Raw genomic sequence first — 20,188 nt, 5'->3', positions numbered from 1 at the left:
GTCTGCATCAGTGTCAGTCATACTTTAGTTTTCAGGACATTTTAGGTCACCTGAGACGAAGTCCTATTCTAATCGCTTTTTGTCCGTCGTCGTGCATCATGCACTGTGCATCCGTAAACAATTTACATTCTTGAATTCTTCTCTTAAACCGCTAACCAAATTCAATGAAATTTGGCTGAAAGCTTTTATGGTTGAAGATCAACCAAAATTGTGAGTTATATGTTCCCCAATCCCCAGGGGCCTGAGGGGTGGGGGTAAAAAAGGTCAAATTGACTAAAACTTAAAAAATCTTGTTCTCTACTCTTATAGTGGAATCAAACACTCTTCATAGATGGAAGGGTCTTATGGTGCTTTACCAAAATTGTGAATTTCATGACCCTGGGGTCTCACATTTGCCTCTGAAGAGGGGAGGGGGGGGGGGGGGGGTTAAACTTTACTGTAGTTTATATAGGGAAATAACAATTTTGACTATTATTTGTTGGATTTGTATTGGAACTCATTCTAACTTGGTTAACATTTTCAGCAAGGGATGACAATTTGATGGTATGCACATGTTGGCCCTGGCTGACCCCCAGGGGCTGATGGGTGGGGCCAAAAAGGGTCAAATTGACTGAAATTTCAAAAATCATCTTCTCAAGACCCAAATAAGGTTGAATCAAATACTCTTCATAGATGGAAGAGTCTTAAGGTGCTTTACTTAGATTATGAATTTCATTAGCATGGGGTCGGACGTTTGCCCCTTGGGAGGGGGTAAAACTTTACTATAGTTTATATAGGAAAATCACATTTTTGACAATCATTTGTTTGATTTCTATTGAAATTCGTTCTAACTTTTTTAACATTATCAGCATGGGATGACAGTTTAATGATATGTACATGTTGACCCTGACTGACCCCTTGGATTGATGGGAAGGGCCAAAAGGGTCAATAAGATTAACTGCCCATGAGCCTCTTGTTTCTGTTACTACTTTCTACATTAATTAACTTCCTTATGATATATTGGGTTAAGGATAAAGTTTGAACCCTGTGTCAATATCCTGTTGTTTGCTGGAGTTTAGGGGCTGCGGTGGCCGATTGTTTAAGGTGTCCCAACACTTTATCACTAGCCCTCCACCTCTGGGTTGCGAGTTCGAAACCTACATAGGGCAGTTGCCAGGTACTGACCACAGGCCGGTGGTTTTTCTCCGGGTACTCCAGCTTTCCTTCACCTCCAAAACCTGACACGTCCTTAAATGGCCCTGGCTGTTAATAGGACGTTAAACAAAAACGAATCAAACCAAAAACGACCATTGGCACATTGAAAATTCTCATAATGATATAACTCTTTTCAGGATTTTTTTTTTCTGTTGCTGCTTGCTACATTAATCTGTCACTTGGTGTGTTGCTTCATCATTTTGAATAACAGACCAAGTTTGAACCCCATTGTCACTGTCCCAGTTTTTCCTGCCTTTTTTATCTCCCAAACTGAAAGAGATTATTTGTAATACTTCTGAATGAGCAGATAATGAGTGGCACTAACAGTCTTCCATAATTATTTGGCACAATCATTAGAGAGCTATTTGTTTAAGCCTTGTTATTTTCTTGCGATAGCGAGTAGATAAAGGGATAAGCATGTACCAAATGATGTCCTAGGGCCATGTTGAGGTCCCTATAAATCCACTTTTAAGGTCCATGCTCAATAGACTCCATAATTACCAAAGCTTCCTGATCAAACACTTAACACACTTACAGCCATGATCTCTTCTTACGAGTTCAAGTTTTAACCACCTGGGATAAAAATTGAGGTCACTTTTACTATAGATAATTTTCCCGAATCCTTGCTCTACCAACTTCATTATTTTTCTCATAGTCCTCAAACTCCATACACTAACTCACAGTCATCATCTTTTTGGCAAAAGGTTTCAATCTCATGGGGTCAAAATTTAATACAATGCTACAGATTTGCTGCTAATCTGCTACAATAAATATGTGTTTGCTATTCTAACTCTACCAACTTAATTATATCTGCTTGTCCTATAAATCCCTTCAGTACTCACAACTAACATTATCCCTTGTTGTGATATTAGCCTTTTCCTGAGTAATATTGTATTCGCCAATTCTTACCATCTTGTGTTGCATATTAATCAATGTTGAAATTAATTATCATATCACTTGAGACGCCTTGTTGTGTTAATTAGTGAGCTATTTGTTAATGTGTTAGCCTTGTTTTCTTACAGGTTTACCAACTGTTACTGTTGCTCAGACTGTTAGGTCTGTAACCACGGGAGCAACAGTAACCTTACAGTGTTCAGTCTCTGCCAATCCAACACATACCAGTGTGTTCTGGCAGTTCACTCCCACCAATGGCGGGACAACTACACTGACAATAGACAATGTCAACTATGGAGGAGCATCTGTCAACAGTCCTTCATTGGTCGTGTTCAATACCAACAGTGGAGACCAGGGCACATATGTCTGTTTTGCCAACAACCAAGTTGGAACAGGACAGAGTGCTCAGGTCTCCCTGTCAGTGACAGGAAGTAAGCAAATGTTCCCATGTCATTACAGTTCTACCCTGATTTACATGAAATATTAGAATTGAATTCAACATACACGGTGAATCCCTTCACAAAGTATTACGGAGAAGCTTCTGTAATTGTTTGTCTGTCGGTACTTCCATCCATATTTCTGTTTCTGTGTCCATGGGAACAGCAATTTTGTTTCATAGTTGGGTATATGGCTGTCAAGGGTGTAACAGAAGCAGCGCAATAGAGGAAAGAATGCTTTAAAATCATTTTTAACACATATATATTTTCTCACAATATAACGCTACTAACGAAGCCATTTACGATTCAAATTTTTACAATTTGAAGCCCTGACTGACAATAGGGATTGTAATCACATGTAATCATTGGGTAAGTCCCAATTTATAGATGAATAGTGTATTTAGTGTATGTCCAATTTGGTCTGAAGGATCCTTAGGTGAATGGAAACCGATCATTAAAGACGACTACTGTTATGTTATACCGCAGCGATTAAATGTTATAGCTTCTAAATACACAATTCATCTATAAATTGGGACTTACCCAATGATTACATGTGATTACAGTCCCTATTGTCAGTCAGGGCTTCAATTTGTAAAAATTTGAATCGTAAATGGCTTCGTTAGTAGCGTTATATTGTGAGAAAATTTGGTACAAAAAGTTTGATACAGCAAGAAAATTGAATCACAGAAGAGGGAGTCAAAGAGGTTTGACTTTATATGGTGCTCATACTCCAAGAACCTGATGGGTGGGGCCAAAAAAGGGTCAAAATGACTGAAACTTAATTAGTATTAATAGTACTTGATGACAGTTTGATGGTATGGTCGTACTGACCCTGGCTGACACCCAGGGCATATCAAGACTAACCTGTGTTAGTTTGACTGTTGACAACATAAATGCTTTCTGTTGCTGTAAAGGTCTTAAACTAACCTGGAGTTGAATTGGCTTACATTGTGACAGCAGTCTTCCTCAGGCACAGTTATATTGAAAAGAAACGATATTCATAGATCATAAGGAAGAGTCTTTACCCCCATTTATGTTCTCTTCCTAAGCCTTTGGCAGGGGGGATTTTATCATAGTTAATATAGAAAATGATACTTCTGGATTATGATAATTTCAAGTCAATTGGAATTATAACTTGAAGATGACAATTAAGTAATTAATTTTTCAGGGACCGATAAAACGTAACTCATGTTGAATATTTTAGGTATCCCAGTTGTCACCATTACCCAGAATGCCTACTCAGTTGTTACCGGACAAACAGTCACACTGGGATGTACAGTGTCTGCTACACCTACCCATACCAATGTTTTCTGGCAGCGTATAGACAATGGTGCAGCTTCCACACTGAACATTGATGGAACCAAATACTCTGGATCAACGGTCAATACTCCATCCCTGACCATCACTAGTGCTAATAGCAATGACAACACAGTTTATACCTGTTCAGCTACAAATGCTGTAGGAACTGGAACCAGTGCTCAAACCACACTCACAGTCACAGGAAGTAAGGACACGTTTGAGTTTATTTATTTATTTGCAATCCTGCTTTTGCTTTTTTGATGATTCTAATTACACGTTTATTCATCTGGCAACCATTTCCTGGGCTAAACCAGTTATTCATTGACTGTGGGAAAAAAACTCGAAATTATCATATGTTGGGATTAGTCACGGTCAGCATGAACAACCAAAAATTACAATGAATATCATTGAAGAATATTTAAGAATAAAGAAAATTGCTTGCTTGATGAATGAATAACACCTTTGTGCATTGCTGTTTGTTCCACCTATTTCACATTTCTAGATATGATTCACAGTGTCTGAGAAAACAATTATATTTGTGATGGGCATATAATATAATTCTCTATTTGCTTGAAGAGGAGACAGTGGATTTCAACCTGAAGGAAAGAATCGTTATTTGACAAAAAACAAGGCTTACCTTATCCCCATCTGACTCAACCAGAAGGGATGAATAATTTTTTCTATGTTGTTCACTGAGTATAACGGTACCACCCAGCCTTCACTGATTATGATTGGGACCCTGTGTGATAAATTATGCATGTGAAACGGTACTTATTGCTGTGATGGTGGGTTTTGTCATTCTCTGTGTAGATACAAAAATGGTAAAACCTGAGACTGTTTACACATTTTGTATGTTATTCTGTTACTTTATTACCAATGAAAATAGTTTAAGAACCGTTAAGGATGATTTTATTAATTAAATGAATTAAAACCACCAATGTAATAAGAACCTTCCTCTCAGATTGAAACCCACCTGTCACAACCTCAAGGTAAAGAATAGTGCTGTTGGTGTCCTTGTTTAACATTTCTGCATAAGGTACTGTTCACATGATTGAGATAAAGACACCAGTATATAAAGTTGTGGTGAAAATGGAAGGCTGTTATTACCAGTTCCAGGTAGAGAGGATTTTTTCTAAACAAAAAGAAAAAATCCCAATTACATGAAGATTTCCATTTCTGATTTTCAGTTTTTGAAACAAATGATTCTTTTTTGATGGTTTTAGGTTTATTTCAGTAGTTATGAAATTAGCAGCCATGATGATTGATAGCTCACCATTATCAGATGACCGGATTTCTTGTTTTCAATATGATTTACTTATCATAGTAATACGAATATCCCTCTGAGATCTCTTGTTTCTACGATTTACTGGGCTGTAATTGTTATCATAGTAATTATTGTAATTATCATTATAATACTACCAATATCCCTCTGAGATCTCTTGTTTCTAATGTGATCTGCTGGGTTGTAATTGTTATCATAATAATAATGATGTCCCCCCAAATGAAGTAGGTGGACATATTGTTTTTCTCAGTGTCTTCTTATTATTGTTCTTATTTTTAGGTATGCCGAATAACATGGTAACATTTTTGGAAAGTTTGGTTGCTATGGTAATGAAATGAAGGCCTCTGAGATCTCTTGTTTCCAATATGATATAAATTGGTTGTAATTATTACCACAGAATGAAGAAATAAGAAGTGGTAGTAACAGTCTTCCATGAATGTTTGGCACTAAGATTAGAGAGCTATTTGTTAATGTGTTAGCCTTGTTTTCTTACAGGTTTACCAACTGTTACTGTTGCTCAGACTGTTAGGTCTGTAACCACGGGAACAACAGTAACCTTACAGTGTTCAGTCTCTGCCAATCCAACACATACCAGTGTGTTCTGGCAGTTCACTCCCACCAATGGCGGGACGACTACACTGACAATAGACAATGTCAACTATGGAGGAGCATCTGTCAACAGTCCTTCATTGGTCGTGTTCAATACCAACAGTGGAGACCAGGGCACATATGTCTGTTTTGCCAACAACCAAGTTGGAACAGGACAGAGTGCTCAGGTCTCCCTGTCAGTGACAGGAAGTAAGCAAATGTTCCCATGTCATTACAGTTCTACCCTGATTTACACAAAATATTAGAATTGAATTCAACATACTCGATGAATCCCTTCACAAAGTATTACGGAGAAACTTCTGTAATTGTTTGTCTGTCAGTACTTCCATCCATATTTCTGTTTCTGTGTCTGGATGTCCATGGGCACAGCATGACAGCATGATTTAGACAAAGCGAATCAATGGAGAATAATTAATCTTAAATGGTATATATACTTCTTTGAGAGGACGATCACTTTATACACCTGTTTTTGTTGAACAAATTGTCATATAAAATGTAACTTCAATTGTCAAAAATCAAAGTTGGCCCCCAAGATGGTCAGCTTATGGCATTATGACATAGCTTGTCATATCCATCAACTTTCCCAAAAATTGCTTCTTGTCACTAACAACAAAATGCATTTTTACCAAGTTTGGCATGAAATTAATTACTAACAGCTTTGAGTGGATGCCGATGCCAACCTATTTTATTTGAATGGATATCTTTCTTTTTCTTGAGGAATAAAAGGAGTTGTATAATGATTGATTTTAACCACTATAATGGGTGAAGGGGAACTAATTTTGTATAAACAGTGGATCCCTAAGGAGCCGGGCCCAATATGGGAAACAAAGCAAATTCTTTAAAGACCTTCTAATGGATAACCAATTTTGTTTAAAAGAAGGGTGTGACAGGAGCAGCCCAATGGAGGAATGAGTTCAAATTCTTTAAAATCATTTTGTAAGCACTTCAGTGAGATAAGTCCATGTTTCAGATGTTAAATTGGTACTATATATGACAAAATTTGTTCTGATGAAATCTAGTCTGGAACTTTATTGGGCAAATGTGATCCAGTGCTGTTCTTTTGTTGAAAACCGTATTGCTATAATCATTGCAATATCTAGGTAAGCAATACAGGCCTATTGTGTTAATTGCTATGGACATGATCTGATGAAAAGGATTTTTTTTGAGGTCACCTGAAATGAAATCTCAAGTAACCTATTGTAATTACTTTTTGTCCATTCATTGCCATTTGCTGTTCATCATCTGTTGTCTTTTGTATGACCATCAAAATATCTGATCCCAGAACCAACTTTTCTGAACTTTTGTAGACCCTACCATGTTAAAAAGTCAAATCATGAATTACAGTCAAACTTTGATGTTAAGTTCAAGGTACTGACAGAAAAGCTTTGTAATAGTAAGACTTCGTACTATTCATGGTTGACAATAGATCAATGTTTTCTTGATAATGACCATAACTGTTACATAGCTGTTACATGTCGGCAATTTTTTCGTGTTGATTGTTTGTCAGTCTTGTCAGTATTCACATTTGCCCCTTGGGGATAGGGTTGATTAAATTACTGTAGGTACGCAGGAAAATTATACTTTTGGGTTCTGTTCATGCATTTCCATTGGAATTTATTCAAAATCAAATGGAATTATAACTTTGAGATGAAATTTTGAAAAATCAATGTGTAAATTTTGAGTCTGCCTTCCCCCCCATAGGGAAACCCTAAACTTAGCTCGAGTCGAATAGGCTTAAATTGGGACAGCAATAATAAATGATATTCATAGATCATAAGGAAGGGTTTTATGTTTCCTACCTAAATTTCAAATCAATTGGAATTATAACTTGAAGATGACAATTAAGTAATTAATTTTTCAGGGACCTATAAAAAACTTAACTCATGTTGAATATTTTAGGTATCCCAGTTGTCACCATTACCCAGAATGCCTACTCAGTTGTTACCGGACAAACAGTCACACTGGGATGTACAGTGTCTGCCACACCTACCCATACCAATGTTTTCTGGCAGCGTATAGACAATGGCGTGGCTTCCACACTGAGCATTGATGGAACCAAATACTCCGGATCAACGGTCAATACTCCATCCCTGACCATCACTAGTGCTAATAGCAATGACAACACAGTTTATACCTGTTCGGCTACAAATGCTGTAGGAACTGGAACCAGTGGTCAGACCACACTCACAGTTACAGGAAGTAAGAACACCTTTGACTTTATTTATTTGCTATCCTGCTTTTGCTTTTTTGATGATTCTAATTACAAGTTTATTCATCTGGCAACTATTTCCTGGGCTAAACCACTTATTCATTGACTGTGGGAAAAAAACTCGAAATTATCATATGTTGGGATTAGTCACAGTCAGCATGAACAACCAAAAATTACAATGAATATCATTGAAGAATATTTAAGAATACAGAAAATTGCTTGCTTGATGAATAAATAACACCTTCGTGCATTGCTGTTTGTCCCACCTATTTCAAATTTCTAGATTTGATTCACAGTGTCTGAGAAAACAAATTATATTTGTGATGGGCATATAATATACTACTTCTCTATTTGCTTGAAGAGGAGACAGTGGATTTCAACCTGAAGGGAAGAATCGTTATTTGATAAAAACAAGGCTTACCTTATCCCCATCTGTCTCAACCAGAAGAGATGAATAATTATTTTTCTATGTTGTTCACTGAGTATAACGGTACCAACCAGCCTCCACTGATTATGATCAGGACCCTGTGTGATAAATTATGCATGTGAAACGGTACTTATTGCTGTGATGGTGGGTTTTGTCATTCTCTGTGTAGCAACAAAAATGGTAAAACCTGAGACTGTTTAGGCATTTTGTATGTTATTCTGTTACTTTATTACCAATGAAAATAGTTTAAGAACCGTTAAGGATGATTTTATTAAATGAATCAAAACCACCAATGTAATAAGAACCTTCCTCTCAGATTGAAACCCACCTGTCACAACCTCAAGGTAAGGAATAGTGCTGTTGGTGTCCTTGTTTAACATTTCTGCATAAGGTACTGTTCACATGATTGAGATAAAGACACCAGTATATAAAGTTGTGGTGAAAATGGAAGGCTGTTATTACCAGTTCCAGGTAGAGAGGATTTTTTCTAAACAAAAAGAAAAAATCCCAATTACATGAAGATTTCCATTTCTGATTTTCAGTTTTTGAAACAAATGATTCTTTTTTGATGGTTTTAGGTTTATTTCAGTAGTTATAAAATTAGCAGCCATGATGATTGATAGCTCACCATTATCAGATGACCGGATTTCTTGTTTCCAATATGATTTACTTATCATAGTAATACCAATATCCCTCTGAGATCTCTTGTTTCTACGATTTACTGGGCTGTAATTGTTATCATAGTAATTATTGTAATTATCATTATAATACTACCAATATCCCTCTGAGATCTCTTGTTTCTAATGTGATCTGCTGGGTTGTAATTATTATCATAATAATAATGATGTCCCCCCAAATGAAGTGGGTGGACATAATGTTTTTCTCAGTGTCTTCTTCTTATTATTGTTCTTATTTTTAGGTATGCCGAATAACATGGTAACATTTTTGGAAAGTTTGGTTGCTATGGTAATGAAATGAAGGCCTCTGAGATCTCTTGTTTCCAATATGATATAAATTGGTTGTAATTATTACCACAGAATGAAGAAATAAGAAGTGGTAGTAACAGTCTTCCATGAATGTTTGGCACTAAGATTAGAGAGCTATTTATTAATGTATTAGCCTTGTTTTCTTACAGGTTTACCAACGGTTACTGTTGCTCAGACTGTTAGGTCTGTAACCACGGGAACAACAGTAACCTTACAGTGTTCAGTCTCTGCCAATCCAACACATACTAGTGTGTTCTGGCAGTTCACTCCCACCAATGGCGGGACGACTACACTGACAATAGACAATGTCAACTATGGAGGAGCATCTGTCAACAGTCCTTCATTGGTCGTGTTCAATACCAACAGTGGAGACCAGGGCACATATGTCTGTTTTGCCAACAACCAAGTTGGAACAGGACAGAGTGCTCAGGTCTCCCTGTCAGTGACAGGAAGTAAGCAAATGTTCCCATGTCATTACAGTTCTACCCTGATTTACACAAAATATTAGAGTTGAATTCAACATACGCGGTGAATCCCTTCACAAAGTATTACGGAGAAACTTCTGTAATTGTTTGTCTGTCAGTACTTCCATCCATATATCTGTTTCTGTGTCTGGATGTCCATGGGCACAGCATGACAGCATGATTTAGACAAAGCGAATCAATGGAGAATAATTAATCTTAAATGGTATATATACTTCTTTGAGAGGACGATCACTTTATACACCTGTTTTTGTTGAACAAATTGTCATATAAAATGTAACTTCAATTGTCAAAAATCAAAGTTGGCCCCCAAGATGGTCAGCTTATGGCATTATGACATAGCTTGTCATATCCATCAACTTTCCCAAAAATTGCTTCTTGTCACTAACAACAAAATGCATTTTTACCAAGTTTGGCATGAAATTAATTACTAACAGCTTTGAGTGGATGCCGATGCCAACCTATTTTATTTGAATGGATATCTTTCTTTTTCTTGAGGAATAAAAGGAGTTGTATAATGATTGATTTTAACCACTATAATGGGTGAAGGGGAACTAATTTTGTATAAACAGTGGATCCCTAAGGAGCCGGGCCCAATATGGGAAACAAAGCAAATTCTTTAAAGACCTTCTAATGGATAACCAATTTTGTTTAAAAGAAGGGTGTGACAGGAGCAGCCCAATGGAGGAATGAGTTCAAATTCTTTAAAATCATTTTGTAAGCACTTCAGTGAGATAAGTCCATGTTTCAGATGTTAAATTGGTACTATATATGACAAAATTTGTTCTGATGAAATCTAGTCTGGAACTTTATTGGGCAAATGTGATCCAGTGCTGTTCTTTTGTTGAAAACCGTATTGCTATAATCATTGCAATATCTAGGTAAGCAATACAGGCCTATTGTGTTAATTGCTATGGACATGATCTGATGAAAAGGATTTTTTTTGAGGTCACCTGAAATGAAATCTCAAGTAACCTATTGTAATTACTTTTTGTCCATTCATTGCCATTTGCTGTTCATCATCTGTTGTCTTTTGTATGACCATCAAAATATCTGATCCCAGAACCAACTTTTCTGAACTTTTGTAGACCCTACCATGTTAAAAAGTCAAATCATGAATTACAGTCAAACTTTGATGTTAAGTTCAAGGTACTGACAGAAAAGCTTTGTAATAGTAAGACTTCGTACTATTCATGGTTGACAATAGATCAATGTTTTCTTGATAATGACCATAACTGTTACATAGCTGTTACATGTCGGCAATTTTTTCGTGTTGATTGTTTGTCAGTCTTGTCAGTATTCACATTTGCCCCTTGGGGATAGGGTTGATTAAATTACTGTAGGTACGCAGGAAAATTATACTTTTGGGTTCTGTTCATGCATTTCCATTGGAATTTATTCAAAATCAAATGGAATTATAACTTTGAGATGAAATTTTGAAAAATCAATGTGTAAATTTTGAGTCTGCCTTCCCCCCCATAGGGAAACCCTAAACTTAGCTCGAGTCGAATAGGCTTAAATTGGGACAGCAATAATAAATGATATTCATAGATCATAAGGAAGGGTTTTATGTTTCCTACCTAAATTTCAAATCAATTGGAATTATAACTTGAAGATGACAATTAAGTAATTAATTTTTCAGGGACCTATAAAAAACTTAACTCATGTTGAATATTTTAGGTATCCCAGTTGTCACCATTACCCAGAATGCCTACTCAGTTGTTACCGGACAAACAGTCACACTGGGATGTACAGTGTCTGCCACACCTACCCATACCAATGTTTTCTGGCAGCGTATAGACAATGGCGTGGCTTCCACACTGAGCATTGATGGAACCAAATACTCCGGATCAACGGTCAATACTCCATCCCTGACCATCACTAGTGCTAATAGCAATGACAACACAGTTTATACCTGTTCGGCTACAAATGCTGTAGGAACTGGAACCAGTGGTCAGACCACACTCACAGTTACAGGAAGTAAGAACACCTTTGACTTTATTTATTTGCTATCCTGCTTTTGCTTTTTTGATGATTCTAATTACAAGTTTATTCATCTGGCAACTATTTCCTGGGCTAAACCACTTATTCATTGACTCTGGGAAAAAAACTCGAAATTATCATATGTTGGGATTAGTCACAGTCAGCATGAACAACCAAAAATTACAATGAATATCATTGAAGAATATTTAAGAATACAGAAAATTGCTTGCTTGATGAATAAATAACACCTTCGTGCATTGCTGTTTGTCCCACCTATTTCAAATTTCTAGATTTGATTCACAGTGTCTGAGAAAACAAATTATATTTGTGATGGGCATATAATATACTACTTCTCTATTTGCTTGAAGAGGAGACAGTGGATTTCAACCTGAAGGGAAGAATCGTTATTTGATAAAAACAAGGCTTACCTTATCCCCATCTGTCTCAACCAGAAGAGATGAATAATTATTTTTCTATGTTGTTCACTGAGTATAACGGTACCAACCAGCCTCCACTGATTATGATCAGGACCCTGTGTGATAAATTATGCATGTGAAACGGTACTTATTGCTGTGATGGTGGGTTTTGTCATTCTCTGTGTAGCAACAAAAATGGTAAAACCTGAGACTGTTTAGGCATTTTGTATGTTATTCTGTTACTTTATTACCAATGAAAATAGTTTAAGAACCGTTAAGGATGATTTTATTAAATGAATCAAAACCACCAATGTAATAAGAACCTTCCTCTCAGATTGAAACCCACCTGTCACAACCTCAAGGTAAGGAATAGTGCTGTTGGTGTCCTTGTTTAACATTTCTGCATAAGGTACTGTTCACATGATTGAGATAAAGACACCAGTATATAAAGTTGTGGTGAAAATGGAAGGCTGTTATTACCAGTTCCAGGTAGAGAGGATTTTTTCTAAACAAAAAGAAAAAATCCCAATTACATGAAGATTTCCATTTCTGATTTTCAGTTTTTGAAACAAATGATTCTTTTTTGATGGTTTTAGGTTTATTTCAGTAGTTATAAAATTAGCAGCCATGATGATTGATAGCTCACCATTATCAGATGACCGGATTTCTTGTTTCCGATATGATTTACTTATCATAGTAATACCAATATCCCTCTGAGATCTCTTGTTTCTACGATTTACTGGGCTGTAATTGTTATCATAGTAATTATTGTAATTATCATTATAATACTACCAATATCCCTCTGAGATCTCTTGTTTCTAATGTGATCTGCTGGGTTGTAATTATTATCATAATAATAATGATGTCCCCCCAAATGAAGTGGGTGGACATAATGTTTTTCTCAGTGTCTTCTTCTTATTATTGTTCTTATTTTTAGGTATGCCGAATAACATGGTAACATTTTTGGAAAGTTTGGTTGCTATGGTAATGAAATGAAGGCCTCTGAGATCTCTTGTTTCCAATATGATATAAATTGGTTGTAATTATTACCACAGAATGAAGAAATAAGAAGTGGTAGTAACAGTCTTCCATGAATGTTTGGCACTAAGATTAGAGAGCTATTTGTTAATGTATTAGCCTTGTTTTCTTACAGGTTTACCAACTGTTACTGTTGCTCAGACTGTTAGGTCTGTAACCACGGGAACAACAGTAACCTTACAGTGTTCAGTCTCTGCCAATCCAACACATACTAGTGTGTTCTGGCAGTTCACTCCCACCAATGGCGGGACGACTACACTGACAATAGACAATGTCAACTATGGAGGAGCATCTGTCAACAGTCCTTCATTGGTCGTGTTCAATACCAACAGTGGAGACCAGGGCACATATGTCTGTTTTGCCAACAACCAAGTTGGAACAGGACAGAGTGCTCAGGTCTCCTTGTCAGTGACAGGAAGTAAGCAAATGTTCCCATGTCATTACAGTTCTACCCTGATTTACACAAAATATTAGAATTGAATTCAACATACGCGATGAATCCCTTCACAAAGTATTACGGAGAAGCTTCTGTAATTGTTTGTCTGTCGGTACTTCCATCCATATTTCTGTTTCTGTGTCCATGGGAACAGCAATTTTGTTTCAGAGTTGGGTATGGCTGTCAAGGGTGTAACAGAAGCAGCCCAATAGAGGAAAGAATGCTTTAAAATCATTTTTAACACACTTCAGTGAGATAATGCCATGGTGTTAATTTAATACTATATATATATATACGTATTATCCTGATGAAAGTGACCACAAATGGAATTCTGATGAAATTTGGTTTTGAACTTTATTGGGCAAAGGTGATCCATTGCTGTATAAGCTGTTTGTCCGTCCCTAATGAGTGGCAAGATGTCAAGTCCAATAGTGGAAACATAGCAAATTCTTTAAAATCCTTCTTCTGTAGGAAAGAAATAATTTGGTCCAATTTGGTCTGAAGGATCCTTAGGTGAATGGAAACCGATCATTAAAGACAACTACTGTTATGTTATACTGCAGCGATTAAATGTTATAGCTTCTAAATACACAATTCATCTATAAATTGGGACTTACCCAATGATTACATGTGATTACAATCCCTATTGTCAGTCAGGGCTTCAATTTGTAAAAATTTGAATCGTAAATGGCTTCGTTAGTAGCGTTATATTGTGAGAAAATTTGGTACAAAAAGTTTGATACAGCAAGAAAATTGAATCACAGAAGAGGGAGTCAAAGAGGTTTGACTTTATATGGTGCTCATACTCCAAGAGCCTGATGGGTGGGGCCAAAAAAGGGTCAAAATGACTGAAACTTAATTAGTATTAATAGTACTTGATGACAGTTTGATGGTATGGTCGTACTGACCCTGGCTGACACCCAGGGCATATCAAGACTAACCTGTGTTAGTTTGACTGTTGATAACATAAATGCTTTCTGTTGCTGTAAAGGTCTTAAACTAACCTGGAGTTGAATTGGCTTACATTGTGACAGCAGTCTTATTCAGGCACAGTTACGTTGAAAATAAACGATATTCATAGATCACAAGGAAGAGTCTTTACCCCCATTTATGTTCTCTTCCTAAGCCTTTGGTAGGGGGGATTTTATCATAGTTAATATAGAAAATGATACTTCAAGATTATGATAATTTCAAGTCAATTGGAATTATAACTTGAAGATGACAATTAATTAATTTTTCAGGGACCGATAAAACTTAACTCATGTTGAATATTTTAGGTATCCCAGTTGTCACCATTACCCAGAATGCCTACTCAGTTGTTACCGGACAAACAATTACACTGGGATGTACAGTGTCTGCCACACCTACCCATACCAATGTTTTCTGGCAGCGTATAGACAATGGTGCAGCTTCCACACTGAACATTGATGGAATCAAATACTCTGGATCAACGGTCAATACTCCATCCCTGACCATCACTAGTGCTAATAGCAATGACAACACAGTTTATACCTGTTCGGCTACAAATGCTGTAGGAACTGGAACCAGTGGTCAAACCACACTCACAGTCACAGGAAGTAAGCTCATTGTAGAAGAGTTTATATTTTCTCTGATAGAAAATCTGTTCACTCTAGTTAGCCCCTGTCATCTTCCATTCTCCGTCTGTAAACAATCATTGTAAGTTCTTTTTTTCAATATTAACTGAATGGCTCTGTCGAAACATTTATATATAGGTTACCTTCTTCTCTAGTTGTTATTTTGAAGCTGGTCAGGAAAAAATTGGAATTCGACATTGGAATGTCACCAATATCTTTCAGAAATTTCTTAATACGTCTTTCTTAAACTTGATGTAAAAATTCTCATTAAGATGTAGTGATGCATGTTCATGCAGTTTTGAAACTGATCGAAAAACATAATGAGTTGAAGATGGCAATTTTGAATTTTGACTGCAGTTGAAACTTTTAACCACTATTTTTACGTAAACAACTAAATGAATCTTTCCCAAATCTCATATATAGGTTTTTCTTGGTCCCCAGTTGTGAATCTTAAAATTTAATAATGAAGGGAAAATCAAATAGTCGATAAACCAATGGCTGTGCATGATTTTGATGGATGAAATTTCTAACCATGATTGTCTGAAAAATTGATCAATGCAAGTTTCCAATATCATTGTCACTACTTCTTTTCTTTGTCGTTACAGACACATCTTTATCACTCCAATTATTAAGGGAAATATAAAAAGAATTGATAAAGAACTCTAAAATGACGGGCTCACAAGATCCCACTGTGATCTCTTGTTGCTAATGCAGTCCCCTCCCCCCTCCCCTGACCTTTTTTTATGTCTGATATTTCTGGATATTCCTACCGGAATGAATTTAATGATTCAGTATAAATATCTATTTCACTATTTTTTGCTGTAAAAGTTAGAATTTGTACATTACCAAAATCACCTCTGTCACATACAGGTCTACCAATTGTCACCATTGCCCAACCCACCTACTCAGTTGTCACAGGACAAACGGTTACGCTACAATGTACTGTATCTGCCACACCTACCCATACCAATGTTTTCTGGCAGCGTATAGACAATGGTGCAGCTTCCACACTGACCATTGATGGAACCAAATACTCTGGATCAACGGTCAATACTCCATCTCTGACCATCACTAGTGCTAATAGCAATGACAACACAGTTTATACCTGTTCGGCTACAAATGCTGTAGGAACTGGAACCAGTGGTCAGACCACACTCACAGTTACAGGAAGTAAGCTATTGTAGAATATTGTTATATACAGTCCTAGTTTCTGTCTTCTGATTTTTCTTCTCTGCAATATGTTCCTAACTGTTTTCGGTTTGATCACCTGATAATTTACAATACTGAAACCATTGTCTGTTAGAGTTACTTCCTTAAATCTGTGATTCTGTTTGATATATTTAGGAATTTTTGTTGTTCGTACACAAACCAGTGTTAATTGGTCTAATCCTAAGGAACACAAATGTTAGATAATTTGACTTTATCATCTCCCAAATACATGTCCAGTAGATTTGTATGATAACAGGTTTCCATTAGAGATGTTGAGTAAGCTCCAAGAAATCTACAATACATTCTGGTTGGTTTGATGATAATACTTTATTTTCACTTGTCTGTGCTTTAATTAAGCATTACATCCTTATCAATATATTTTTTAATACCGGATATGTTCAGTTACTAATTATCTAGTAAACCCACGTGATTGTTCAGCGTTAATTACACCGGCTTATCTACAGGAGGAATATTACTTGCATCAGAATATTGAACAAATTATTGAATTGAATGGCAAAATAGCAGAATCAATTATTATTACTTCTGTCATATTTCGGGAATACAAACCTATTTTGTTTCAATTATAAAACTGATCTGGAAGAACCACAAGAAAAGCTGTCTCCAGAACACCCAATATTGTCCTGTCAGGGAATTGGCTCAAGCCATGTTGGTGATAGTTGACCGTTGTGACCAGCACCTGTATCTTACATTGATACCAAATAATTGTCCTGTTTGTATTTACCATGTATGAACTTTGACCTTTCCTCCTGATATTCTATTAAAGGTATGCCTGTGGTAACTGTAGACCAGGCCCAATACTCTGTAATTACTGGACAGACCGTCACTCTGGGCTGTAGTGTGTCGGCCACACCAGCTCACACATCAGTGATATGGCAACGAACACTCAATGGAGTCACCAGTAATGTCGCCATTGATGGCAGCAAATACCAAGGTGCTGCAGTAAACAATCCAGATCTCACAATCACAAATGCTGCTGCCGGTGATCAGGCGGTGTACACCTGTTCTGCCACCAACATCGTAGGAACCGGAACCAGTACTACTACAACACTCACTGTTACAGGAAGTAAGGAGCAATTGCTTTTTCTTGCTGTGTTAGAAACGGTTCATGTTCTCCCAGTTGGACAGTCGTTTAGTACTGTATATGTACATTTACCCCGCAATAAGTAATAGTTATGCTTTAGATCTCCTCGACTTAATCACATTTATTAGTTGATGTTATGGAATCCCTCCATCTTATTTTATTTAAAACTATACAACCCGAGATAAACTGACTGGATGTTTTACTATTTTTCTGTTTTCAGGCATCATTGAAAGTATATTTGTGCTATAGATTCGGTGTGTTTGATTAGAGATTAGCATTGTTTCTATTACCTGTATGCTGAAAGTTTTATTGCTGTATAACTATAGACTGGCACATTAACAAATGTGTAGAATTCAGTGTAGAATATAAGTATGAAGGAGTAAGTTAAGCTGTCAGTAGCACCATTGTATAATTGTGATAGTGTCCTGTGTCCAAATTTGCTTTCTGTTTTCTCAGTCATTAACGATGTTGTTTGTCGTTGTTAATTATGCCAATCTGTAGATGATGGTCATTGCCTCATTTCCAAACAGGTCTCCCTCTTGTCACCATTACCCAGAATGCCTACTCAGTTGTTACCGGACAAACAGTCACACTGGGATGTACAGTGTCTGCCACACCTACCCATACCAATGTTTTCTGGCAGCGTATAGACAATGGCGTGGCTTCCACACTGACCATTGATGGAACGAAATACTCCGGATCAACGGTCAATACTCCATCCCTGACCATCACTAGTGCTAATAGCAATGACAACACAGTTTATACCTGTTCGGCTACAAATGCTGTAGGAACTGGAACCAGTGGTCAAACCACACTCACAGTCACAGGAAGTAAGCTCATTGTAGAAGAGTTTATATTTTCTCTGATAGAAAATCTGTTCACTCTAGTTAGCCCCTGTCATCTCCCCTTCTCCGTCTGTAAACAATCATTGTAAGTTCTTTTTTTCAATATTAACTGAATGGCTCTGTCGAAACATTTATATATAGGTTACCTTCTTCTCTAGTTGTTATTTTGAAGCTGGTCAGGAAAAAATTGGAATTCGACATTGGAATGTCACCAATATCTTTCAGAAATTTCTTAATACGTCTTTCTTAAACTTGATGTAAAAATTCTCATTAAGATGTAGTGTTGCATGTTCATGCAGTTTTGAAACTGATCGAAAAACATAATGAGTTGAAGATGGCAATTTTGAATTTTGACTGCAGTTGAAACTTTTAACCACTATTTTTACGTAAACAACTAAATGAATCTTTCCCAAATCTCATATATAGGTTTTTCTTGGTCCCCAGTTGTGAATCTTAAAATTTAATAATGAAGGGAAAATCAAATAGTCGATAAACCAATGGCTGTGCATGATTTTGATGGATGAAATTTCTAACCATGATTGTCTGAAAAATTGATCAATGCAAGTTTCCAATATCATTGTCACTACTTCTTTTCTTTGTCGTTACAGACACATCTTTATCACTCCAATTATTAAGGGAAATATAAAAAGAATTGATAAAGAACTCTAAAATGACGGGCTCACAAGATCCCACTGTGATCTCTTGTTGCTAATGCAGTCCCCTCCCCCCTCCCCTGACCTTTTTTTATGTCTGATATTTCTGGATATTCCTACCGGAATGAATTTAATGATTCAGTATAAATATCTATTTCACTATTTTTTGCTGTAAAAGTTAGAATTTGTACATTACCAAAATCACCTCTGTCACATACAGGTCTACCAATTGTCACCATTGCCCAACCCACCTACTCAGTTGTCACAGGACAAACGGTTACGCTACAATGTACTGTATCTGCCACACCTACCCATACCAATGTTTTCTGGCAGCGTATAGACAATGGTGCAGCTTCCACACTGAACATTGACGGAACCAAATACTCCGGATCAACGGTCAATACTCCATCCCTGACCATCACTAGTGCTAATAGCAATGACAACACAGTTTATACCTGTTCGGCTACAAATGCTGTAGGAACTGGAACCAGTGGTCAGACCACACTCACAGTTACAGGAAGTAAGCTATTGTAGAATATTGTTATATACAGTCCTAGTTTCTGTCTTCTGATTTTTCTTCTCTGCAATATGTTCCTAACTGTTTTCGGTTTGATCACCTGATAATTTACAATACTGAAACCATTGTCTGTTAGAGTTACTTCCTTAAATCTGTGATTCTGTTTGATATATTTAGGAATTTTTGTTGTTCGTACACAAACCAGTGTTAATTGGTCTAATCCTAAGGAACACAAATGTTAGATAATTTGACTTTATCATCTCCCAAATACATGTCCAGTAGATTTGTATGATAACAGGTTTCCATTAGAGATGTTGAGTAAGCTCCAAGAAATCTACAATACATTCTGGTTGGTTTGATGATAATACTTTATTTTCACTTGTCTGTGCTTTAATTAAGCATTACATCCTTATCAATATATTTTTTAATACCGGATATGTTCAGTTACTAATTATCTAGTAAACCCACGTGATTGTTCAGCGTTAATTACACCGGCTTATCTACAGGAGGAATATTACTTGCATCAGAATATTGAACAAATTATTGAATTGAATGGCAAAATAGCAGAATCAATT

At 36.6% G+C, this 20,188-nt stretch overlaps 1 protein-coding gene across 22 annotated transcripts in view; it reads left to right on the top strand.

Moving 5' to 3' along the window:
- Nucleotides 1-20,188, top strand: part of LOC117336916 (hemicentin-1-like) — a 160,858-nt gene that overhangs the window by 48,868 nt on the left and 91,802 nt on the right. For 11 of the 22 annotated variants that reach the window (XM_033897725.1, XM_033897714.1, XM_033897718.1 and 8 more), the window contains 12 exons: nucleotides 2,217-2,519; nucleotides 3,730-4,029; nucleotides 5,602-5,904; nucleotides 7,615-7,914; nucleotides 9,487-9,789; nucleotides 11,500-11,799; nucleotides 13,372-13,674; nucleotides 14,970-15,269; nucleotides 16,158-16,457; nucleotides 17,281-17,580; nucleotides 18,129-18,428; nucleotides 19,317-19,616. In XM_033897725.1, coding sequence (XP_033753616.1) covers nucleotides 2,217-2,519; nucleotides 3,730-4,029; nucleotides 5,602-5,904; nucleotides 7,615-7,914; nucleotides 9,487-9,789; nucleotides 11,500-11,799; nucleotides 13,372-13,674; nucleotides 14,970-15,269; nucleotides 16,158-16,457; nucleotides 17,281-17,580; nucleotides 18,129-18,428; nucleotides 19,317-19,616 — 3,612 coding nt within the window. The remainder of the gene's footprint in view (nucleotides 1-2,216; nucleotides 2,520-3,729; nucleotides 4,030-5,601; nucleotides 5,905-7,614; nucleotides 7,915-9,486; nucleotides 9,790-11,499; nucleotides 11,800-13,371; nucleotides 13,675-14,969; nucleotides 15,270-16,157; nucleotides 16,458-17,280; nucleotides 17,581-18,128; nucleotides 18,429-19,316; nucleotides 19,617-20,188) is intronic. The other 11 variants (XM_033897722.1, XM_033897731.1, XM_033897724.1 and 8 more) reach the window with 10 other exon arrangements.

This window comes from Pecten maximus, chromosome 10 (assembly GCF_902652985.1).
Source record: "Pecten maximus chromosome 10, xPecMax1.1, whole genome shotgun sequence".
NCBI lineage: Eukaryota > Metazoa > Mollusca > Bivalvia > Pectinida > Pectinidae > Pecten > Pecten maximus.
Note: the sequence above shows the minus strand (reverse complement) of the source record. Positions and strands in the feature narration are given on the sequence as shown.